At 41.4% G+C, this 25,681-nt stretch overlaps 1 protein-coding gene and 2 long non-coding RNA genes across 3 annotated transcripts; 2 read left to right on the forward strand and 1 right to left on the reverse strand.

The window, feature by feature from the left end:
• Positions 1-629: 629 nt before the first annotated feature.
• On the reverse strand, positions 630-18,171 carry fdxr (ferredoxin reductase). The gene is made up of 12 exons (XM_038299330.1): positions 17,758-18,171; positions 16,913-17,019; positions 9,144-9,239; positions 7,849-7,971; positions 7,648-7,761; positions 7,457-7,558; positions 6,584-6,691; positions 5,636-5,720; positions 2,845-3,044; positions 2,593-2,764; positions 2,346-2,519; positions 630-1,837 (listed from the first exon to the last, which is right to left on the reverse strand). Exons 1-12 carry the CDS (start codon positions 17,837-17,839, stop codon positions 1,707-1,709), a joined length of 1,494 nt encoding a protein of 497 aa, XP_038155258.1. The 5' UTR covers positions 17,840-18,171; the 3' UTR covers positions 630-1,706.
• A 476-nt stretch (positions 18,172-18,647) lies between these two features.
• On the forward strand, positions 18,648-19,192 carry LOC119792592. The gene is made up of 2 exons (XR_005282008.1): positions 18,648-18,815; positions 18,891-19,192. It is a non-coding gene; the product is annotated as an uncharacterized LOC119792592 (long non-coding RNA).
• A 5,540-nt stretch (positions 19,193-24,732) lies between these two features.
• On the forward strand, positions 24,733-25,161 carry LOC119792597. Its single transcript, XR_005282013.1, has 2 exons — positions 24,733-24,784; positions 24,860-25,161. It is a non-coding gene; the product is annotated as an uncharacterized LOC119792597 (long non-coding RNA).
• Positions 25,162-25,681: the final 520 nt, after the last annotated feature.

A 25,681-nucleotide genomic window follows, 5' to 3' on the forward strand; every position in this document is an offset into this window, starting at 1 on the left:
CAAATTGGTAGAATTCTGCTCCAAGGTAAATATAATATGCATCGAATGCTTTAACTGTGGGTCTATGGGGAACCGGTTAGCTCAACTTTACAGAGAACCTTATATTCTCAAAGGACAGCTGGAGAATTAAAACACAGATTAAACACATTTAAGACCAGAATTAGTCTGAGACAGAATATGATCCAGATGCTTACGTTGCTGCATAAACTTCATCCACTTATTTCCTATAGCATTACTGTCAGCTTATCTATGGTTTAATTTTGTGTAAAGTGTAATTGTCATGTTTTCTCTGCAAATCTTTTATTTTTACCCACTGAGGCAGTTATAAACCAGAAAAAGTCTTAATGGACACAGTGGATTCAAGGAAATCTAAACTATTAAAGAAAACAGACCAATGGAAATCAGTCTGAACAAACTAGTTAATTGTTTGTTTAATAAAAGAAAAATCTCCTTGGGACTTGAAACAAGTCATCCAGCAGAGGGCAGAGTTAACCTGAAGGTTAATCACCTTTGGAGAAAAAAGTAAAGATTCTGAACTAAACAAGAGCAGCCAGACACTCATGTGAATAATAAATCTAATAAATAATGAATTGTCTCCAGTATTAGTAAACACAACACCACTCAAATGATTTATCATTTCATTTGAGTCCTTTAATTGCAAAATGTAAAAAAATCCAGATAGAACAAAAGCACATTATTAGTTTTCACAAACGATGAAATCAGAGATTAAACAGGAAGAAAACCAGAATCAAATTACTAAAGAAAAAAAAATAGAGGTTCAGTTCTAGATTGTATTTCCTGATTGGGTCCAAACTCAGGTTACAACCGACACAAACATCAAACTTCTCAGAAACACGCAGAGCCTTGCAAATGTATAGTCAAACCCTTTCAGATTTTTTTTTTTTTTACATTTTACCGCATCAGTATCACAAACCTTAATCTGTGCTGGGATTTAATATGATAGAAAAACAAATGAGTTGAATTTCAAAGCGGAAGGAAAATCATTTGCTTGCAGGTTAGAATCAGCAAAGGGAAACATGCAGAGTTTCAGAGTCACAGGGACCAACTTTCCTGTCCACAGCTCCCTCTGAGGAACCTCCATGGCCCACAGCGGGTTTAAACTCCATCCATAACCCAAAGGTTCTCCTCTCATCCGATGGACAAACACATGCAGGAAGGAACTAATGCAAAACTTTCCAACTAATAAAAATCTAAAGTGTCATAAAACCAGTGCAGCCAACTTCTCATTAGAAGTCACTTTATCACAAACACACTGAAGGGGTTGGAATACTTTTGCAAAGCACTGCAGTTTTAACAACATAAACCTTCAAAGGTACCATCAGAACAACAACGATTTAGTTTTATTAAAACCTGAGGTTTTAATAATGCTAGTTTGGAGGTTCCCTTCTTTAGGGGTTCCTCATGGTGGGACTCTTTGCTCTTAAATATAATCCAGTCAGTTATAAACATATCTATCTCAAACAGTGAATATTTGTGGTAAAAACAGATGCTGAGCTGCTTACTGTGTTTTTTTACGTTTCTACACCTCCTGCAAATATTCTAAAGTATGAAACAGTTTAATTGATGACGCTTTAAATTCAGCCTGCTTCCAAAGTCCTTCTTGTATCGTATGAAAATGGTCCCCGCTGATCCTGGAACCTGTGCAGCCTCTCCATCCTCCCGGACCCCCCCCCTGCTGGTTCTGGTCACGTCCGGGCCGCTGTCAGCATTTCCTCCACCGTCAGTAGTTTCTCTCTCGGTTTTCCACAAGCGTCGCCCCTCTTCGTCTCCAAGCTGTCGATCTTCTCCCAGTCAGAGAAAGTCACTGGTTTCACTCCTAAATGCAGAAAAGCACAAACGCTGAGCAGCTGCAGCAATTCAACCGGATGTTCAGCTTAAAATAGTCTTTTAACATAAAGGTGGGAGCGGGGCCTTTTAGGTCAATCAAAACAGAGCAGACTTTAGACTCTTGGCTAGCAGGATGGTAGCCCTTAATACGAGCTGAGAGAAAGTAGCCTCTGTTGTTTGGCAGAGACTAGACCTCTGGTTGATTTCCTAGTGCGTCCAGGAATGCATGGAGCAGCTGAATCACACATATTGCATCAATCATTTGATTTTATTATTGATGTAACATATAATTTTATTTCAATTTTATTGTGCAAGAAGAGAAATATCATTTTTTTTTCTTTTTTGTAGAACATCAGGAGTGAAAACAATATTCTATATGTTTCTTTAATACCTCACTTTCCTTCTATTGAAGTTTGCATGGTTCTGAGCTGTTGTTCATCTCTGCATTTGATCAATATGGTGCTATCAGTGTGAAAGCTAACAGGGGATGAAGGTACCTCTCTCCTCCAGCAGACGGCTGACGACCTGCGATCCGGTTCTGGCAGGAGACACGTCCAATGTTCCAGACTCCATGTCCTCCAGCAGGGATCGAGCCGTGTCAAAGCTGTTGTTCATAGTGGTGGCTATCACACCGGTGGGGCCTGTTTTCAGCCAGCCGCTGCAATATAAACCTGAGGAGACAGACTGAGGTATGAGGCGGCTCTTATTAAAGGATTTTTGTTTTTTTAGGAGTCTGTGACAAACCTGCAGCCTGGGGAACCCGGCCTAGTGAGTTTGGCACGATGGCTCTATGGGGGTCAAAGGGCACCGTGGAATCGATGGGGAGGCTCCTGTAGCCGATGCTGCTGATGACCAAACCACAGGAGACATCTTCCACCTCTCCTGTAAGAACAGCCTGAGCTCCATCTCCAGAACCCTGAAGCAAGAGAAGCATTGATCTGAAGTAGGAACCCTTACAGGGTCATCTAAGGTTCTGAAAACAAACCTTCTGCTCACCTCAAGCCTGTTGACTGCAAGTCGAATACCTGATGTTCTGTTGAGGTTCGGCTCAGACAGGATTTCTGTGGGGCTCCGGTAGAATCGGAAACCCCACACCTTGGTGGCGTTTTTGCGCCTCTCCAGCTCCTTATCTCCCGGTGCCTCTAGAGCTGTCTTCAGCAGCAGCTCGGTGAGACGCTTTCTGGGCCTCGCTACATCTGGGACGGCAGAAACCAACTTTAAGCTTTAAGTTATTCACCAAAATATTTACTGATCAGGTCTGAGAAGCTCAGCATGTTTGTTTACTCTTCATATGTACAATACTGATCTTCAGGCTAGAAAAATGATTTTCTTAGCTGGTATTTTTTTCACGTTAATCAGATAAAGTTTCAGGGCTAAAAATAGATGGATGTGAACAGCTGCATGATTTAAAATGGTGCGCAGTTGACCACATGTTATGTAGGATAAGAAAAGAAAAGAGAACAAACGGAACGATATGTCAAGGTGCAGCAACTCTGCAATGAAGCATGGTGGTGGCTGCATTATTCTCCTCAGCAAAGGCAGGGATGCTGGTGGGAGTTAATGGATGGAGGTAAAAGTTGGAAAGTTCTGCAAAAAAAAAAAAAAACTGCTAAAGGCAGCAAAAAGTCCTTAAAGTGCTTTAGAAACAATATTATGGAAGAAAGACCTGATCCATGGCTAGGCTGACGTTCAGTGGAGAATCTTTGGTTAGAAAATGGTTTGATATTCACGGCTGTTTTCCAGCTCATCAAAAGAAAAATTAACCAAAGATTCAGTCTCTTCATGTGCAAAAATGTTAGAGAAAATATCAGAGATGGACATCAAGACCTGATTGATCAGAACCGGTTCTAACCTTTCAGTTCCCCTGGAATCGTTAAATTTTCTTTATTTTAGTTTCCTAGATTCAACCACAGAGAGAGGGCTGCCTAATATCAGCGAAGGAGAATCTGTAGCACTGTAGGCAACCATCTGTGATGCAGCATTAGAAAGTGTGGCTTAAAGTTCAATAAAGTTATGACCAGTCAGCTTCCTGGGACCCTGGGGACAGGATGATGATGTGCAAAGGACGGCAAATAGCCAACATGATTAATCACTGCCAGAGTCAGAATGAGAGCCTCATCTTTGAGTGGCTGCTTCCCTGTTAAAATGTAGATTCCCTTTTTATACCAATTATACCAAAATTGTAAAAAAAAAAAAAAAAAAAAAAATTTAAACATTTTTAATTTAAGATAAAAATGTTTTTCGTCTGTCAATATGCTAAAAAAACTATAAAAGTTTAGTGTTATCTGGTTAAATTTAGCAAAAAGTCTTCTTTAAGGAACCTTTTGCTGTCCGATTATTAAAGGTAAAGTGGAGGATGTTCTTTTTCCCGGAGGGTCATCACCATAAATGCTCCTTCTAATTGTCAATCATTCTGGTGATGTGTTTACGTAAGGCCGTCCTACATGCTCATCCCCATTTTCACTTACCGGTGGTGAGTCTGACATAGTGGAAAGAATGCAAATCTTGTTTTGGAAAGTAAGCTTGTATGAGCGATGCAAACAACAACCTTTAAACAGAGCGTGCACGAGGAGAAATGTGCTTGTGCACGCTCTCGCACGAGTTTAATGGGCGTTCCCTTTTGGGAGCAGGTACGTGGTTGTGCATGTGAACATTTTTTTAAAGTGCAGAGGGCAGGTCTTTTCAAAATCTAGAGTAAATCCTCCACCATACCTTTAATCGAAAAAATAAACGTCAGATTATTCGATTTGCAAAATAATCCTTAGTTACAGCCCTAAACCAGATCTAAATCCAGACAGAATTCTAGTTAGCAGCTAATTCACATGGAAACTCTTCTTTTCAACCGAATCGAAAAAAGGAATCAGAAAAGGAATCTTTTAAATTCAAATGACGTTAAACCCTAGTCGACATATAATCCACATTAAATATGAACCTCCAGTAAAACAACCAAATTAAATAACTATAAACCAATTATATAAAATAACCAGTTTGCAGAGTAAAAACAGGAAAAATAAAGAATAAAAAGAGATTTAAATGTCAGTTATGCAGGTTGATGCTCAGCTTGAAAGAACCACCAATAAAGTTCATCTTTATAGTCTGGACCAAGGAGCGTCCATTCATGGACCTTAATGCTCTGATTGAGGTGGAAGGAGAAGTAGAAAGTGCAGAGAGGACAGCAGAGAGAATCACTGGATTGGGTGCACAAACTATAGCCTCTCAGCTCTGTTTTTACTAATTTCTATTTTAATTTCCTTTTTTTTTTTCAATATCCTGTGCAGGTGCAGCACAAACAGCTACCAGACAGCAGCTTCTAAAAATCATCCCTTGCTGTTTATAAGCTGAACTATTTACAGGGTCGAGGTTCTGAGAAGCCGCCTGAGGCCGAACCCAAGGAGACTGTTTTTAGCAATCGCTCTTGTCAATGCCGCGTCTCCATCAAGGCTAAAAGCTGTTGGCCAGAAGGTCAGCTGCAGAACGGCAGAGCAGCATTATCTGCTGCCTGCTCTGAGCTCTCTGTACGTCAGAAGCGATCTGAACCGATCAGCAGTTTCCGTTCAGCTCAGTATACGGGCCATAGGCCTCCACATACTGAGCTTAAACTGTTAACCACAACATGCATCTCTTCCTCTTATATGTCGGCTCAATGTTCTGCATTAGTCAAACGCAGATTTTCTCATGAACTCGCATGTTTTCTGTTCAGGTGATGGGAACTGAGATGGTAAAAAAAGAAATTATCTGTAAATCTTGAGTCAGACTTGGTATGAAAAAGCCTTTATCTGCCTCTGACCTTTAAGGGCTTCAGGGATGCCTTCAAAATCAGCTGCCAGCATCTCAGGCCTGGTTCCTGGCAGGTTCACCATTTCTCTGAGCTCCTGTAGACGAGGTGAGGAAGTCAGATACCACAAGAATCTGTTTTCAAAGCTACATCAGCAGCTTTAAACAAAAACAACCTGCTTTTGAACAGAAACCCAGAAATAAACCCAGGCTGCAGCTTTTCCCCAGGTTCCTCTGATTTATTGTCTTCATGCATCTTTTTGAAGTAAAATTATCTACTTCAATTATAAGTGATGACATCAGGATATTTGGCCGATATTTAGTGTTGGAATTTCACTTCACTGTGTTTAAACCAGACTCTTTATTTTTGAAGCTCAGAGAAGCAATTACAACAAAACTCAGCAAACAATTATGTTTATTCGGCACAATTCAGCCAAAAAAGAAGAAGCAAAGCATAAAAACCATTTCCTAAATTACATCTTCTACATTAATTATAGGGAATAGAAAAAAACCAGATGATGCTAACTAAACATATACGTGAGCTAAAGTTTTGGTTTGAAGTTTACACAACCCCAAATATAGAAGACGACAGCGATGATTCATCCCTGTTATTCTGAGAAGGATGAGATCATTTCCTAATCTGCTATAATCTATCAATCTATAATCAGAAATTATTCCAATAAGTGGAAACCCATAAAGACAGGGGGGTCAGTCTTTGGAGGTCAGGGTTACTTATGAACTTTTCATGCTAGCAAGCATATAAGGAAGCCAACTTAGAAAGCTGTAGTATAGTGAAAGAGCAAATCTACAGAAGTCTGAAAATGTCAACTTCTGGTGCAACGCTGTAAAGAAGAGTAGGTCAAACACCAGGGTTAGCTTGGCTTTCAGTGCAACACAAAGATCTGTCTTCTTGATAAAGTCCTGTCCCCCCGCCCCCACCCCTCTTTCTGATGATACACACCTTAATTGTGCAAGCGACCTGCATGGGTCCCCTCCTTCCAACTATCAGCACCTTCTGAACCCGACTCTCTGCAAGAGCTTCCAGCGCCGGCTGGGTAATGTCAGTTTTCTGAAAAAGAAAAAAATATCTATCAGATGGTAAAACACATAAATAGCACTGTGTTCCTGACATAATCTAAAGGTGTTTTAATACCATCACTGACATCATCAGGTTCCTTCATATGACTCTGCCTAATAGAACATTTTTAAGGGTTTATTAAGATTTTCATTTGAAAAACATTGAATTAAAGCGCCTAAATGAAGCGCCTTGCAAAAGCATTGGTTGTCTTTAAACATTTTCTCACTTAGTTTCATAAAAACCACATTCTATGAATGCATGCATCATAGGATATCTCATAATTGTGGCTTTTAAAGAAAAATGATTCATGGTTTTCTACTTCTTTTTTTTTTTTTATGAGCAAAAATGTAGAAAACTCCAGCATGCATTTATACTCATGACTTCCTCCCCTCTGACACCTTCCAAATCCATTCTGCTGCAGGGCCTAGATCAAAGCAAATTCCTGCGGTAGAACGGTCTAGTCAAAGTCTAAACTTAAATCTAGCTGAGAACCTGCAGGTAGAGCTGAAAGTTGTTGTTTATCTCCTTTTAATCTGACTGAGCTGGAGCTTTCTGGAAACAGAATGGGTGAATCTTCAGATGTGAAAAGCTGGTAGAGAGAGTGGATCTATGAAGGACCCTAACCCTTCTATATTGGTATCTACAACCGCTCAAAGGAAATTAAAGAAAAGGGATGATTTGGCTATTTAACAAGATACTTAAAATATATTATTTATTTTTTCTAGTTAAAAAAAAGGGAGAAAAATCCTTTCTCACCTTTAAAATATCTAAAGGAGAGAGGAGTATTCGGGCTACATCCAAGGCCACGTTGCCTTGTCCCAGAATGACGGCTGTTTCGCAGCTCAGGTCTGGATTGAGCTGGAGGAGGAATCCAGAAAGTAAAAAAAAAAAGCAGCTTATAAGATCTGATTTACATGAAAAGATGTGTATTTTTCTGCTCTACATACCTCCCGACAGCTGGGTAAGCCGTTATACCAGCCAACAAAGTCTTTGGCTGAGTAAACACCAGGCAGATCTTCACCTGGGATCCCCATCCTCCTGTTTCCCTCTGCTCCATAACTCTGCCACAAAAAAAAAAAAAAAACGTAAAAAAAAAAAGTTTGGATATCAGGAATCTCTGCACGCCTGCATACAGTCTGTGTTCTCACCAGTACGACGGCATGGTACGCCTGCTGCAGTTCGCTGATCGTCACATCCTTCCCAACATTTATGTTGCCATAGAAGCTACAGCGAGGATGTTTGGCTGTTTGGGTAAAAGTGTTGATGACATTCTGAAAAACCCATAAAAAGGTGTCAAAGTAGTCCTTTAGATATATTCAATTTACACTAATCTGTAGGTGTAAAGTAAATATGTTTGCTAACTGCTCTTTAGAGGAAAGCATTGCAATCACAAGAGGAAAACAATTTGGAGCCCATCTGCTCAGCCTGCTGATTAGATCGCCGGGTTTCCTTCATATCAATTTGTGACAATGCTAAGCTACATCTTCAATGCTTAATATAAAGTATGTTCTATAGGATGGTAAAATGTTTTGCAATCAGTGCACCACTCTGCACGGTACTCTTAAAGCAACATGACCTAAAAAAAAACACCAAAGCAAATCTAACGTTGAGCCAACTGGCCGTGACTGCGAGCTCAAAGGTCCCATAAAGCAACAGACCGCAGTTCCTGTTTGGCACCGTCTCAAAGTTCAGATCAAGGCTCTGAGATAAGATCATAAAATATGAAATCTCAGGAGCTAGAAGACAAAACTAGAGGCCCCGCAAATACCTGACTATGAATAAGGATTACTTATGCAAACTTAGGCTTTTGTATCTATTAGTTGCTGTTTTAATAGAACTGGTTTCACTTTGGTTTGTTTCTTTTTGCTCTCCGTAGTAAATGAATCATGCGCCATGCAAAAAGTAATTAAGTGAAAACTCTCACATGATGTTTTTAATCAACTTGCCCAGCTGTCTTAGTGGCGGTTTTCCTACTCAGCCAGTCTAACTACCTTCAGGCTGTCAGCAGGTTTGCAACAACACGCTTGTTGTGTGTTTTTTTGCTGACACCTTACCTTCGTCATAAACTACAAAGAGATGTTTATTTGCTCTTAAAACCTTTCACAATGGTTTTAAAATGCTGTGCATGTAATGGTTTCTGATTTTTCTGACATTTATAGACAGAAAAGTAATTTTCTGCATCCTTGTATAGCCCTGCAAACAGCAATTAACACCTTTTTACTGATTTATTTTATTTATTTATTCTCCTTGTAAGTATCTTCAGAAATTCCAGATTTGTAGACTAATTGTTCCTGCACCCCCGACTCAGGGTTACTGCAATGTTCTTGGCTACTTCTTTAATAAAAACTGACCAATAACTTTAACTTTTTTCTTCTACTTCTCATTTATCATTACTAATCAATAATGTGATCTTCTGCTGTGTGGTGAGCATCAGCGGGTGCACCTTGACTTCAGGGTGATCAGGGGCCACTCCGAACCTGACAAGGCCGAAGGGGACGGGCAGTCGCTCGTAAATGTCCACCTCAACATCCTGACGAGCCTGAGAGAGAAACCAGATTGAAAAAAATCAAGCATGAAAACTTAAAGTGAAAAATATGTCATTTATTTATAAAACCCTAATAGATCTAAAAAAACAATTCAACCCTACATATTAAAGCAAAATGAGAGAGAGGGGGGCAATTTAACAATAACAGAGGAGGGATGGACAATAATGTAGAAATATCATCCATCCATCCATTTTCTGTCACTCTTAATCCCAGTTGGGGTCGTGAGGGGTGCTGGTGCCTATCTCCAGCTGTCTATGGGTGAGAGGCGGGGTCCACCCTTGACAGGTCACCAGTCCATCCCAGGGCAACACAGACACAAACAACCATTCACACTCGCACCTAAGGGGAATTTAGAAAAGCCAATTAACCTCACAGTCATGTTTTCAGACTGTGGGAGGAGGACTGTGGAGATACCAATGGACATATAATATATCTCTGCAATGGAGGGCTAGTTGGAGAAAATGCAGAAATCAAAACACAAATCCTCATCATGTGTTTTTGGACTGCCCAACTATAAAAGGACAAATGGAAAGAGATAAATAGGGCCTTGCAAGACATCTTTTAAGCAGAACATTCCTATAGAAATCAGGCTTATGTATTTTGGTATAATTCCTCAAGAAGTTTCAAAAAGAAATACATACTTGATGAAAATTTTATTAACAGCAAGTAAGAAAAACATTACGAGAATATGGTTATCACCAGACAAATTTAGACGACTGGATCGATTTGATTTACAACATGTGTCATATGAAAGAATAACAGCCTGTCTCAATAACAAGACTGATCGATTTCTTTCAGTGGTGGCAGATTTGGGTAAAACTTAAAAGATCTGATTTAATTTTTAGAGACATAACTTGACTACATTTCTTGACAATTCACTTCCTTATGACAGCCATATTTCATAATTATTTTATACTATGTTTTTCATTGTTTTTTTTTTGTTTCATCTTTCACACTTTTTACTTCTTGCTTTATAATCTTTAACAGTAAAATGAGGTTGTATTTTTGTTTTAGACTATAATAATACAATGGCTTACACGCCCTTGTTTCAAATGGTGTGATGTGGAGGACTGCGCTTTTTAAAAAAAATTATACTTTCTTGAGAATCAATGAAGATAAAATAAAAACAAATTAAAAAATCAAGCATGAAAAAAAAAGCAAAAATATGCTTTATTATTATTATGATATAGAAAATTATCCATCAAACATGATCGGAATAATGAGGCCTGTTTGAAGAAACCAAGATAAGGGATTTAGTCAGGATTTTCTGCATACCTGGGCCTGATTGAGCCTCACAAAGCAGTAACACATCAGTTACCATGGTGATTTATTCTGTACACCTATCCTGCTCCCGACAAGGCTAGCAGCAAAGGCTAACTCCATCCTGGTGCAGCCACTATTTAGAAACCACTGCGTTATCAGTGATTCTTTTCCTTTATCTGCATGTTGTGGTATTTACTATCAGCCTACATTTAAATGCACAAAGATATATTGTTATCTAGTAAACGCTTTCATTATTTTACTATTATTTTGGTAACCCTTAGTGGATCATAATTTATCTCATTTAGAGCATTGGGGGGGGGGGGATCAGAGGAACAGCACTGCAGCGGTTCTGGTCCAATCTGAATGATCTTACATTTTGTGTCAGTCTGGGAAATTCTGTGTCCTCAAACGTTCATGTATTTGAAAGTAAAAAAAAAATCATATATTGTGATTTCTGGACTGTTTTTTATTTATTTATTGTTGTTTTCAGACTATATCTCTCACAGTGGATGTACACATATGATGCAATTTCAGACCTGACTTTATGGAGTTCCTCAGGGCTTAGTCTTGGCCCTCTTCTTTTTACTCTTTATCTTCTCCTACTTGGACCCATTCTTAGGAAGCATAGGGTCTCTTTTCACTTCTATGCAGACAAAAGTCAAATCTATGCCCAACTGAGGTGGAAAAAACAAACAAGCTCTGTTGAATCTCCTTTGAAATGATAGAATAATGTAAAAGCATGAATGGCTTTAAACTTTTTACATATCAATGAGAAAGAGAAGGAAGTGATACATTTACATCTACGCTATCTAGATCACTTTGTAAAGCCACAAATGTAGGCTTCAAAATAGACAGTTAAATTAACCTCAACAGGTTGTCACATCGGGGTTCTTTTCAGCAGCAGCAGCAGCTGGCGAAAATAAAGTAAATGCTGAGAAAAGCACACTTTGAGACAGTGATCCACACTTTTCTGATCCCCCGGCTGGATTACAGTAATGCACTTTATTTTGGTGTTAGTGGGTCTTAAATTTCCTGTCTGCAGACAGTTCAAAATGCTGCTGAACAACTTTTAACTGAGGCGCGTAAGTTTGAGCATTTCTCTCCAGTTATAAGTTCACTTCACTGGCTGCCAGTTAATATTACGATTCAAGTTAAAATTCCTTTATTTTGTTTTAGGTCTTTAAATGGTATTGCCCCCCCCCCATATCAGTCATGCTTCCTCTTTGACAATTTTTAAAGTCTCATCTTTTCTCTCTAGCATTTAATACTAAAAGGGATGTTGGTTGATTTTATGTTTTATTTATCTTATAAATATTTTCTAGTTCTTTTAACATTTTTCATCCTTAGTGCATTTTATGGTATTTCTGCTTTTGTACCTAACTATTGATTTGTTTTAATGTGCTATATAGATAAAGTTGGATTGGACTGGATTGGATTATTAACTTTATAGTTTTCAATGGGGATATTGTTACTGTTCAATATATTTTTTAAGTTATTTGTTGTTTATAGTTTGACAGAAAGGCCTAATGGACTTTTTCTCTGTTGAAGGATTAGAGAAATAGTTGCCTGTATGATCGCTACTACTTTTCTGTGGATGACATCATCTACCTTTGCAGACTGTTGGGTCCATTTATTCAGATGCCTTTACTCTTACAGTAATGGCCGCTCACACTGAGTCTGGTTCTGCTAGAGGTTCCTTCCTGTTAAAAGGGAGTTTTTTCTCTCCACTGTCGCAACAAGCATGCTTAGTGTGGGGGATTCCCTTCGAGTCAATGAGTCGATGCAATCAACTGGTTTTCCTTAGACAGAAAACTTTGAATAAATGTGACTGTATGATCTGGTTGAATTGTAAAGCGCCTTGAGATGACATGTGTTAAGATTGGTGCTATAGAAATAAACTGAATTGAATTGATAACAAACATTCATAATAACATATTTTCTCCTAAGAGGCTAAATCCAAAATTTGGTCCAAATCCTTTACCAATACAGGTGACTTTCATGGGATTTTTGTCATGAATTAAAAGTTAATCCCTTTAAAACAACTTCATACTAAGAGACTGACTGTGTTTGAACGTCGAAAGATTCCTCTTTCTGTTGCCGAGAGGAAATTTAACAAAAGATGGCTAAAAATGCCCTGTCTGCTCTGAGAACTAAGACCTAATCACGTAAAAAATATGTCGAGTTGGAGACACTTGGACGGACCCTTGACTAAAGGTGAGAAGATGCCATCTATTTAACTTTTTATTGCAGTCATGTTCCAGTTCTTATCTTCTGTTAAAAAAAACTAACATAAGTGAAATATTGAAGTGTTTTTTAAAGGAAGCATGGACCTTAGGTCCTATTCTTATATCCGACTGTTGATCTTGAATGCAGCTGTTTCCTAGTTTCCTTAGCTATCAAATCGTAATAGAGGATGTCTTCCTATATCCAATAGTTACCCTGATTCCATTTTCTCATTTCTTTCCAGTACTAAGAATGCAATAAGTTTAAAATTTTCCTGCATATGTTTAAAGTGAAGCTCTGTGGCTTTTAAAAACATAAAAGGCAAAACACCGACCTGAGATGAACGCTTTATATCACTGTTTTTAATCTCTTTATGGACTCGGATGTTGATGTAGGCTAAGAAGTCGGTTTCCAGGGTTTAGACCTTTTAATCACAGGTTATACTGGATTTTCACTGCTAATGCAGGTGCATAAAGACAAAAGGAAATGGAGGATGATGAAAATTAAAAAATCAGATGGAAGAAAGGAAAACAAACAATTTGATTCATAAAGGCTCTATAACTGAACCGGAAACAACTGGAGGAGGAACTAAAAAATCTTTACAGGCCCCTATTTGGATGGTTCTGCTTCAGGATCCCTATTAGTCTGTCAGTCCACCCGCCTCTGGCTCACTTCCTGTCTCCTTACTGACAGCTTTGCTCAAAGGAAAGTCCCCAGACTATCATTGCATAATAATAAAAAAAAAAGAAACGTTTTCCTCCCTCATAATCGGTTGTTTATGTCCTTTGAGAGAGACACTGTTCCAAAACAAAGCAGAGATAAAGATATTACCAGCAGGAGCTGACATGTTGCACTTCAACAGAGAAAGAGAAACAAATATGCAACAATTTCAAAATTAAAGTGTCTTTTTATCTCTGGGGTTCTAAAAACACGGCGTCTGAGCGACCGCAGGAGTTCAGATTACGTCCTTTGGAAGAGCCTTTTAACAGCCGCAGAACAATGTGCTCGCATCTCTGCTGAAGGTGAAAGAAAAGTCAGATTTCTGTTTGCTCACATATTTCTGAGCATCTATGAAGTCAATGTCTGTAAAGAGACATTTATATCTAGTGGTTGTCTGCTGCTCATAAGGAGTTCATCACTCAAATTTACCAGAAGTGAAGTGAAATCATTAGTAGAAGGTAAAATACAATGAAAGCAATCAAGCATTTTCATCTTAAAGCTGAGAATGCATCAGAATAAAGCTGGTGACTGAAACATGACAGCACGTCATTTCCTGTTCTAGTTTGACAGATTGTAAAAGATAATGAAGTATTTAAGGCTTGACACGTCTGCTGGAGTTATCATTACCAGTTTACTATAAATGCTCCATTTCCTCTGACCTCTTTTTTTTTTATGCATCTGCTGGTATAAATATTTATTACTCCTAAGGACAGTTTGAAACTGTTTTATTACGGCTTCTATCATTTGCATATAATTTAAGTTAATGAGAATCCCATTTTGTAAGAGTTTGGAAGATAATGGACTTTCTAGACAGCTAGAGATTGTCTTTAATCAACCAGATGCAGATCTACAGCATCTCTAGCAAAGTGTTGGATTTTTTTTTTTTTTTTTTTTACATATGCCACCATAGCTTTATTTGTCTGAGGAAAAGTTTCTCTACACTTTATGTTAAATTAAGGGCTGAAACTATTAATTTGTTAGAAATTGAATAATCACCCGATTCTTTTAGTAAATTTATACTTGCAAATAAAATTTTTTTTGGAATATAGAAAAAAAATATTTTTTGCACATATTCATTGGATTTGAGAAACATGTAAAAGTATAACAGCAATTGAATGTACAATAGGAAAATTGCATTAGGTTTGTTTTATTTAATGCTGTGGGCAGGTTATTATTTTAGTAAATAGTTTGTTTTAGAGTCTGTGTACCATTATTTTAGGCAATAATTTGATACTATTACCAAATGGATTAATTATTTGTTTTAATGGCACGCTTTAAAAAACTGGACACTCTGTCACGGTGGTCAGAGTGTCCAGCTGCTCCCCCGCCGGTGATGTTGTGTGGGAGCAGCTGGACACTCTGACCACCGTGGCAGAGTGTCCCCCCTGTAATTGACATTTATGCACTATTTTTGCACGCCACGTATCACTTTACTTGGATTTAGTTTTACATATGCATATATATATATATATATATATATATATATATATATATATATATATATATATAACTGTAACTGGAGCGTGTAACAAAAGTAATTTCCCTCTGGAATCAAACTATTTTATTAACTATTTTTATTTCTTCCAGATACAAACATCTCCTACTGTAAAAGTATTTAAGTCCTCCACCTGGTTTGATTTCTAGAATTTTACAACTGGATTACATCTTTTGATGATGACATCCAGATTATTTACTTATTCCAGCCCACAGCAACAATACTGTTCTGATTTTCTACTAAAACATAAAAACACTAATTGGACAGAAGCAAAAATAGTGTCTTTACATGGATTTGATGAGCTAAGCTCAGTTAATAAGGTTAGCTTTATCTGGCTCCTGACCCTTAGTAACATGAGGGATTTCATTACATTACATTGACAGTAATCCATCCCTTAATCACATCTCATTTGGATTACTGCAATTCTTTGGAGTTGTGTTAATCCCGAATCAGTGAGCTATCCTGCAATTGTCCAAAACAGGGAGTCTTTTGTGTGTCGTCTAACATGCAGGAAACCTTGTAATCGTCTATGTTGGCCTTTCCACTTCACTCTGTCACACATTGGTAGATTTAGGCTTTAGAGGTAATGATGGAGGCCAAATTTACAGTACAGTAAACTATTTGTTTGTATGTTTGTTGTTATAATTCCTTTTGCGTTTTGAAGGTCAAAAACCTTGAATTAATTTCTCACTACTGATGTAAATATCCCGACCAATTGTAGCCTTCAGTCATTAGAGACGACAATGACCTGGACTACAGAGAGGAGGGGGAGCAGTTGGTGGGTTGGTGCAGAGATTAGAGCCTGATCCTGAATGTGGAGAAGATGAAGGAGATCATCATCGATTTCAAGAAGATCCGGCCTAACCACGCTCCACTACTCATCAACAGCTCAGCACCAAATTCCTGGGGGTGCACATCACAGACACCCTCACCTGGACTGTAAACACCACCTCACTGGTCAAAAGGGCACAAAAGCGCTTGTACTTTGTGCGGATGATGAGGAGAGTCCACCTGCCCACACCCATCCTCACCACTTTCTACAGAAGCACCATAAAGAGCGTTCTGACCAGCTGTCTCATTGTGTGGTGTGGAGGCTGCAGCACCTCAGACTAGAAGAAGGTGAGAAGAGTGGTGGGGCTCCTCTCCCCTTCCATAAAAGACATTATATCCCAGCACTGTGTGTCCCGAGCCCGTAACACTATTAATGACCCCTCACACCCCCACCATGGACTGTTCTCCCTGCTGCCCTCTGGGAAGAGGCTTCACAGCATTCGATGCAGGTCCAGCAGATTCTGCATCTGCTTTTTCCCCGCTGCCATTAGACTGTTGAACTGTTGAAAACTCTAATCAAGTCACAAATTGAGATTCTAAATCACACAATATCTTATTTGCACTACAAGGCAAATTTTCAAATCCCTTTAAATAGAATTCAACTCATTGTTTTACAGCATTTTCCAGGTCTGCAAACAGAAAGAGACTCCACTGTCACTGGTTAGGCTCCATAGAAGTTTGCTAGCTTCCACATCAATGCATTTTGCACCATGTCTCTCCTACATTGTTTACATTTTTGATCACTGCTGCACTTTATAAATTGAAATGTTCATTTCACTACTAAGCTGTTCATTCAGTGTTGAAAAGCTGTGCGCATAAAAATTTCATTTTGTATACACTCTGTGTATATAATACGGCAATGAAATGTGTCTAAGTCATTAGGTCACCAGTTCAAATGAGAAACAAGGTAAACCAGTCAGTTGTATGCATTCAGACCATGAAGGGCTAATATCAGCACAAAATTCTTAAATTAATTATTTTTCAACCCTTTTTTATGCAAGTATTCTAACTGAGATCAAGGATTTCGCTTGTGGACAGCGAGCTTCCTTCATCAAATATTCAGTTGATGAAGGCAGAGTTTATCTACCTGAGCTACAGATAGTGCTTTGTATTATCAGAACCGGAAGTACACACCTTGATTAGATGCTGTGCCGTGTAGAAACCTGCTGGACCGCTTCCAACGATACACACCTTCGGGCAACTGGAAGTAGACAAAAATGCCTTCCCGCTCCAACCAGTGCCTACAAAATGACAAGTAGATGAAGCAAGGAGGAAACAAGGGCCAGACATTTTACACCTTGGTACATAATTAGGTCATTAAATAAATTATACAAAAATAAATCAAGCAAACAGACAATAAAATCTAATTTCCTTTTGACCTTCAAAATAAATATTTCTGTACATTTTAAACACAAACAAATTTAAAGATATAAAGTAAAATTTTCTTACTTTAATAACCTACATATTCACATGTTGATGAGATGTTTAAAGCATGCTTGTATTTTGTTTTTTAACGTGAACCAGAAACTCTCCTCATCCTCCCTTCGCCTTTCTGTCCTCCAATAAGCTTTACCTATCAGAGTCGGTTGGGCGGAGCTTACACTGTTTCCTGCAACGTGATTGGTCTGTGGCTACGCTGCTGTCGAGCTCAACCAATCAGATGTTAGGGTCTATCTCATGATGCTCTTACAGCTTAAATAACTTTATGGACCGTAGAAAACTATTTATATATTATGTATATATATATGGTGTTATAAGCTTTTGACGTACTGATGGTTAAATTACGCAGTAACTTTTTAATTGTGCATTTAATAAATATCTTATACGTTTGGATAAATCTGAATAAATGTATGTATCTCGTTTTTGTTTTTGATTTTAGCACTCATAACCCTACTTGGAGATAAATTAAAATTATTCAGTAATGTATCCAATAAAGCTAGGGTAAAGCTTTCAATAAAGGCAACAGGACAGTGTCTCACCTTTATTAAGTCCCCGTTTCCATTTGTTTCCTCCTGAAGTCCATAGCTTTAGCTGAGACAGCAGCAGTCTGCAGCTGCTCATGTTTCCTCCCTTTGTACAGACGAGCTTCCACACATCAACCTAACAGCTGGGTGTTTGTACTGCTTTCCGCTGACCAGCTTCTCATTGCTCGGTCTGCCTGTTTGTTTCTGAGCTTTGCTCAGGAGGACAGAGGATCAAAAGCCAAGGTGGGGACCGTTTATCCTCACTGTCACTGGCTGCCTGTCCTTCATTGGTTTAGCTAAAGCTCTCAGCTAACCCACTAAGTTCACCTTCAAAGTCATCTGTCATCTAAATAGCTATTTTTTTTTACTTAAAAGCTAAGTTATGGATATATTTTGTTTATGAGGATGCACTTTGTGTTACAGCAATAACAGTCCGTATAAACCAAACACAGGCCGCTATTGGTTCCACATTCACAGCTCTCTCATCTGTTCTTAGCTTTAACCCCACAAATAAATAAAACCTGAAACTTAACATTAAAAAGTAATTTACAAATTTAAGTATGAATTTATTTAAAATATAAATACTTTTATCATCTTAGCAGTAACTTTTTATTGCAAGGACCTATACCTGCAGACACAAATTGTAGAATCATTACTGCAGTGGATTTATCTTTTCTTAGATGCATTTTTATTTGCAGAAAATATACAAATAAAAATATGTCCTGATTTAATTTAATCCAGAAGATTCTAAAGCTAATTACTTGTTATAATAGAGTTAAATCTTGATCATTTATATACATTTGTTTGTGTTATATGTTCTTCTTAAGGTTTCTCCACAGAGATACAGATTTAGGCCTGCCTCTGTTTGAACTTCAGTACTTGTGATAGCAGCCAATTGTGGTGGGATGGTGTTCCACCCTCCCAACTACACACACCAGGTGTAGTGACTGATTGGGGGGCGGGGCAGATAGCTTTAAAGCTGAGCAGTCCGCTGCGAGGTGCGTGTGCTTTGTTTCCTTACCGTGTGTCGGCTGCCCAAGTGGCTGGTGTGCTCGATCCACTCATCCAAAATAGTAAGTGCCATTTTGCCATCTGGGCTGGGGATTGTTGTCGGGTTCTGGTGCAATACCTGCCGTGCGTTTCTGCAGCGTTGCGCGGCTGGCGTTGGCGGCTGCAGTTGGAGGTTGGTGCGGCGAGCGGCTTCCGTCCAGCCCTCGCCTGCTGATCCGCTCCCTCCCTGGTCGGCTGTGTCACCACATCTGGGATTCTTCCGGAGTTGCAGCGCTTGGACGCTCCTGCTGTCTTGTCTGTCTTGCCGGTTTTGTTTGGGCCGCTCTCGGCGGAGCCTGCTGACGCTTGGGCTGGCGGAACGAGCGGGGCACGACTCCTCTGGCCCCGTGAAAAGACATTAGAAGTCGGACAACGACAGTTTGTCCCATCGTTTGCAGTGGTTGTGTTCTTTTCTTTGCCGTTTGTTTGCTTATTATTTAAATTACTAATTTGTTTGCTTTCCTTTGTTTTGATTTACTAATTTGTTTTCTTTTGCATTGCATGATTTGTTTGTTCATTCATTTTTTTGGGAATAATTTAAATTGTCCTCATTTTTGATGCCTTTTCCTTCTAGGGGCTGAGTAGTGGGCCCGAGGCCATGTTTTAAAAGAAAAATGTTTTAATGAAATTTGTTAATAAATCATTGGAGACTACTCCGTGCTCTGGTGTGTCTTGCCTAAAAAGATCTACCTCCTCCAACTCCATCCTACCTCCGGTGGATGGAGTTGGTCGGCAGAATGTGACGGTTGGAGGTTCGCTGGGCGCTGCTCCTTCCCCAGCTGTGGCTGGTGGTGTCATGCCTGCTGGCGCTGTGGTTGCTGAGCGGTTGGTGGTTGTGCCCAAGGACCGGCGATGTCCCATGTTCGGTGGTAGGACTGGCATTGGGATTGGTGAGTGGATCGAGGAGGCCCAATCATGTATTCGGGCCCGCCATTTGTCAACGGCAGACCAGGCTTTCTTCCTTTTTGATCATCTAGAGGGGGAAGCAAGGGAGGAAATAAAGTACCGCACCAGTGCAGAGAGGAATGATCCAGCTAAGATCTTGGCTATTTTGAGGGAGTTGTATGGTTGCGCCGAGTCCTATGTAACTCTTCAGCATGCATTTTTTTCTAGGAAGCAGCAAGAGGAGGAAACACTGTTGCAGTTTTCCCTAGCATTGATGGCCCTTATGGAACCAGTTAAGCAGAATGCTCCTGATGGGTTGTTGAATGCTGATATTCTGCTGCGTGACCAGTTTGTAGAACATGTGTTGGATAGTGCTCTCCGCCGGGAACTTAAGCAGTATGTTCGGGGTCATCCCACTGCCACCTTGTTGGATGTGCGTGGGGAGGCAATTCGGTGGGAGAGGCAAGGGTTTCCAGGTGGCGCTAGGGAGCGTAGTCATTCTCTCCCTTCTACATATGGGCTGCAGTACAGGGTGTATGGCAGTTCTCGGCTAACTCCACCTACTGCTGCCTGTTCTGAGTTTAGTGAGTTAAGGGAACTTCTAAAACAGCAACAAGAACAGATTAACCAACTCACCCAGTGTATTGCTTCTCTGCAGACCTCTTTACCACAGGTGCGGCATCCTCGTCCAGGTTCTGTGGTCTGCCACAGGTGCCAACAGCCGGGTCACTTTGCCAGAGAGTGTGATGGTGAGCGGGTTCGTGCCCGGGTTAACTCTGTGGCAAGGCCAGCTAATGTTAACCAGGCGGAAAACTAGCACCCACTGAGCTGTTGAGCCACAACTCAGGTGGGGGAATAGCAGGCTCGCAAACAGCAGCCGCGTCAAAATTGTTGGCATCCTGCCCAGTCATTGATGTCGTCATGAGTGGTGTCTCTGTTACTTGTTTAGTAGATACAGGTTCCATGGTGTCGACAATCACCGAGAGCTGTTTTCAGGAACATTTTGCATCATTGGGGCATGATGGCCTTCAGTCATGTCACTGGCTGTAGCTTCGGGCAGCCAATGGTCTTTCCATCCCATACATTGGCTATTTAGAGTTGGATGTCACTCTGGGTAACAAAGTGCTTCCTCATTGTGGAATTCTGGTTGTGAAGGACCCCACTAATGTTGGTTCTTCTGTTCCTGGCATTTTGGGAATGAACATAATTAATCGTGCCTACCAAGAACTTTTTGGGGCACATGGAGGCTCTTTCTTTGATTTACCTTCAGTAACACAGTCTCCTGGTCCAGTTGTGGAGGCCCTGCAGCAGTGTCATCAAGCAGCAGCTAAGTCCCCAACACAGTTGACTGGTGCTGTTAGGGTCCGGGGCCCTCGACCAGTGAGGATAACTGGTGGGGTTATGAAATTTGTAGCTGCAACCTGCCCTGAACAACTTGCTGGTCAGGTTTTATTGTTTGAGCCTCCAGAGTCCGGCTTACCAGCTGGCTTATTAGCCTCTACATGTCTCATTCAGGCTGTGCACGGTACTGCTTATGTTCCTGTCCTAAATTTTGGAACTACGGATGTTGTACTCTATCCCCGAACTCACCTTGGTTTGTTGAGTCGAACTGAAGTGGTTAGCCTGCCCCGTGATGTGACAGAAATAAGACCCTGTGCTACAGTTTCTTCTCAGGTCGCTCTTGGTCCAGAACAGAGTTTGCTTGATTCTGTTGATTTGTCTGCACTGACAGAAACTGAACAAAGGCAGGTCCAGTCACTTCTACAGAAGTACAGCTCTGTTTTTTCAGCTCATGAAGGTGACTTGGGGTGCACTAATCTGGTGTCCCATGACATTCCCCTGTTGGATGAGGTCCCGGTCCGGCAGAGGTACCGACGTATCCCTCCCTCAGAGTACGAGGCTGCCAAGTCACACATTAATCAGCTCCTACAGAACCAGGTAATAAGGGAAAGCAGCAGTCCTTATGCCTCTCCCATCGTTCTTGTTAGGAAGAAAGATGGCAGCCTGCGTATGTGTGTGGATTACCGTCAGCTTAACAGCAAGACGAGAAAAGATGCTTTCCCATTGCCTCGCATTGAGGAAAGCCTGGACCATCTTTCTGGGGCCCAGTGGTTTTCCACCCTAGATCTAGCCAGTGGGTACAATCAGGTTCCTGTGTCAGAACAGGATAAGTCAAAAACTGCTTTTTGTACGCCATTTGGACTCTTCGAGTGGAACCGTATGCCTTTCGGGCTTTGTAATGCACCTAGTACCTTTCAGCGTCTAATGCAGAGGATGTTTGGGGACCAGCAGTGCCAGTCTCTTCTTTTGTATTTGGATGACATCATTGTGTTTTCAGGTTCAGTCTCCCAGCACATTGAGCGCCTGGAAACCGTTCTTGCTCGGCTCCAGAGAGAAGGTCTGAAGGTAAAGCTTGACAAGTGTTCATTTTTCAAGCGACAGGTTAAATACTTGGGACACCTTATCTCAGATAAAGGTGTAGCTACAGACCCAGCCAAGACTGAAGCTGTGGCTAAATGGCCACGTCCCACACATGTTTCAGAGCTTCGCTCCTTTTTGGGCTTTGCAAGTTATTACAGGCGCTTTGTGGAGGGTTTTGCTAGGCTAGCGGGTCCGCTTCATAGGCTGGTGGCACAACAAGTGGGCACAAAGCCCAGGAAGGGGTCTGGCCAGGCTTTTCAATCTGCTTGGACATCAGAGTGTGAGGAGAGCTTTGAGGCCTTAAAAGTTAAATTAACATCTGCACCAGTGTTGGCATATGCTGATTTTTCACGTCCCTTCATTCTAGAGACTGATGCCAGTCACAGTGGACTTGGGGCAGTACTGTCACAGGAAACAGAGGATGGAGTGAGGCCCATTGCATATGCCAGTCGAGGTCTTAAACCTTCGGAGCGTAACATGGCCAATTATAGCTCTATGAAGTTGGAGTTTCTGGCATTAAAATGGGCCATGACTGAGAAGTTCCGGGAGTATCTCTTGGGCCACCGGTGTATAGTTTACACAGATAACAACCCGTTGAGTTATCTTCAGTCGGCCAAGCTTGGTGCCATGGAGCACCGTTGGGTTGCGCAACTTGCTGCTTTTGATTTCGATATTAAGTATCATTCTGGACGCAGCAATACTAATGCTGATGCGCTTTCCCGCCAGCCAACATCAGGAGCCAGCCTGGCAGAACTCTTGTCATGTACCTCTGTTCCAGAGGCTCTTCAGTGTGCCCCAATTCCTGCTCCATTGTCGGTAACCCAATCTATGGTGACTGTTTTGCTGTCTCATTCTGTGTCTGATCTTTGTGCTTTGCAGGAAGCTGATCCTCTCCTGAAGGACATTTTGGGTTTTTGGAGGAGGCAGGTTTATCCTACTCCTGAGGAGAGGCAGCGCTTTCCCAAATTATCCTTGGTTCTTTTGAGACAGTGGGGTCGTCTCGTGGAGAGAGATGGTGTGGTGTACCGTCGGGTCCATCGGTCAGATGGTGGTGAGGAGGTCTTACAGCTGGTTTTGCCGTCAGTTCTTAAACCGGATGTTCTGACTCAATTACATCAAGAGCATGGACACCAGGGTGTGGAGCGCACCACAGAGTTGGTACGGCAGCGCTGTTACTGGCCGGGGATGTCTAATGACATCAAACAGTGGGTACAAGAGTGTCAATGGTGCCAGGTTGCTAAAAATGTACCATCTAGCTCTGGCACTTTCATGAGTCATCTGTTGGCTTCTCAGTCAAACGAGATTGTTGCCATGGATTTTACCATGTTGGAGCCTTCACAAAATGGCCTGGAAAATGTTCTTGTAGTTACTGATGTATTTAGTAAGTACACCATTGCTGTTCCAACTCGGGATCAGAAGGCAGCCACTGTTGCCCAGATTTTGCTCACTGAATGGTTCTTTAGATTTGGGATTCCAAGTCGCATTCATTCAGATCAGGGTCGGAGTTTTGAGAGTGCGTTAATTCAGGAGCTCTGTAACCTGTATGGGGTTAAAAAGTCGCGCACTACCCCTTACCACCCTGCTGGAAACGGGCAGTGTGAGCGCTTTAATCGAACACTTCATAATCTGCTGCGCACTTTACCAACATCTAGGAAGCGGGATTGGGCTTCCTGTCTTCCACAAGTACTCTTCTGTTATAACACTACCCCTCATCAGAGCACTGGCGAGTCTCCGTTTTTTCTTATGTTTGGCCGTAAACCTCAACTGCCTGTGGATTTCTTGTTGGGTCGCATTCGGGACCCTGCACCAGGTGAAGTGGTGGACTGGCTGGCTGAGCATCAGACCAGGTTAACTATGGCGTTCCGTCATGCTCAGGATCACTTGTTGGCAGCTGCAGGGCGTAGAAAAGAGCATCATGATCAGGGCATCCGGGAGGTTCCATTGCAGGAGGGACAGTTGGTTTACCTGCGCGATCATGGTGCTAGAGGTCGCCATAAAATCCAGGACCTCTTTAGCCCGGTTATCCATCAGGTCGTGAGAACTCCAACAGCTGGAGGGCCGGTTTATACTGTGGCGCCTGTGGGTGATTTGCAGAGAACTCGAAAGGTGCATCGTGACATGCTGAAAGCTCGGGTTGGGCCAGAGCCTACGCCAGTACCCCTGCAGTTAAAACCTACCTTTCCTTCAGGGGGACTGGATGACTCTTTGGAGGATGATTTGTGCTTATTGGTCCCCGATACTTCAGTACCATCCACCTCTGCAGCTCCACAGGTCGCTTCAGGACATGGTCACCCTGCTCAAACTTCTGGGACAGCTCCTCTACCCTTGCGTCGCACTGTTCGTTTTGGGGCTGGTCAGCACTCGAATGTCCATCACCTTCCTCGACCTGTGGGTCATACTGCAGGATCTAGTCAGCCAGTCTCCAACTCCCAGTTAGCAGTTTTTCGTCCTTGGTGCTGAGGTTTGTAGATTCATCGTCGGGGCGACGATGCAACACAGGGGGGTAGAATGTGGTGGGATGGTGTTCCACCCTCCCAACTACACACACCAGGTGTAGTGACTGATTGGGGGGCGGGGCAGATAGCTTTAAAGCTGAGCAGTCCGCTGCGAGGTGCGTGTGCTGTGTTTCCTTACCGTGTGTCGGCTGCCCAAGTGGCTGGTGTGCTCGATCCACTCATCCAAAATAGTAAGTGCCATTTTGCCATCTGGGCTGGGGATTGTTGTCGGGTTCTGGTGCAATACCTGCCGTGCGTTTCTGCAGCGTTGCGCGGCTGGCGTTGGCGGCTGCAGTTGGAGGTTGGTGCGGCGAGCGGCTTCCGTCTGGCCCTCGCCTGCTGATCCGCTCCCTCCCTGGTCGGCTGTGTCACCACATCTGGGATTCTTCCGGAGTTGCAGCGCTTGGACGCTCCTGCTGTCTTGTCTGTCTTGCCGGTTTTGTTTGGGCCGCTCTCGGCGGAGCCTGCTGACGCTTGGGCTGGCGGAACGAGCGGGGCACGACTCCTCTGGCCCCGTGAAAAGACATTAGAAGTCGGACAACGACAGTTTGTCCCATCGTTTGCAGTGGTTGTGTTCTTTTCTTTGCCGTTTGTTTGCTTATTATTTAAATTACTAATTTGTTTGCTTTCCTTTGTTTTGATTTACTAATTTGTTTTCTTTTGCATTGCATGATTTGTTTGTTCATTCATTTTTTTGGGAATAATTTAAATTGTCCTCATTTTTGATGCCTTTTCCTTCTAGGGGCTGAGTAGTGGGCCCGAGGCCATGTTTTAAAAGAAAAATGTTTTAATGAAATTTGTTAATAAATCATTGGAGACTACTCCGTGCTCTGGTGCGTCTTGCCTAAAAAGATCTACCTCCTCTGCTGGTCACACAATCATGACATATTTTTAGATTAACACATTTTAGTGTTTACTGTTTTTTAAAAGAGGCTTCATACCATATATGAACATCGACTAAAGACAGCATTTGCTTCAAGAGCAATGTTTCCTTAAGGTTGTGCTGTTTAGTAGTATCTTCAATATGTTAAACAGAGAGTGTTGTAGTTACATAGTCATAGCCAGTATTGATTATATTTTCAAGCAAC

The sequence above is a fragment of the Cyprinodon tularosa genome, unplaced genomic scaffold (genome assembly GCF_016077235.1).
Source record: "Cyprinodon tularosa strain WSP-4 unplaced genomic scaffold, ASM1607723v1 ctg424, whole genome shotgun sequence".
Classification (NCBI taxonomy): Eukaryota; Metazoa; Chordata; class Actinopteri; order Cyprinodontiformes; family Cyprinodontidae; genus Cyprinodon; species Cyprinodon tularosa.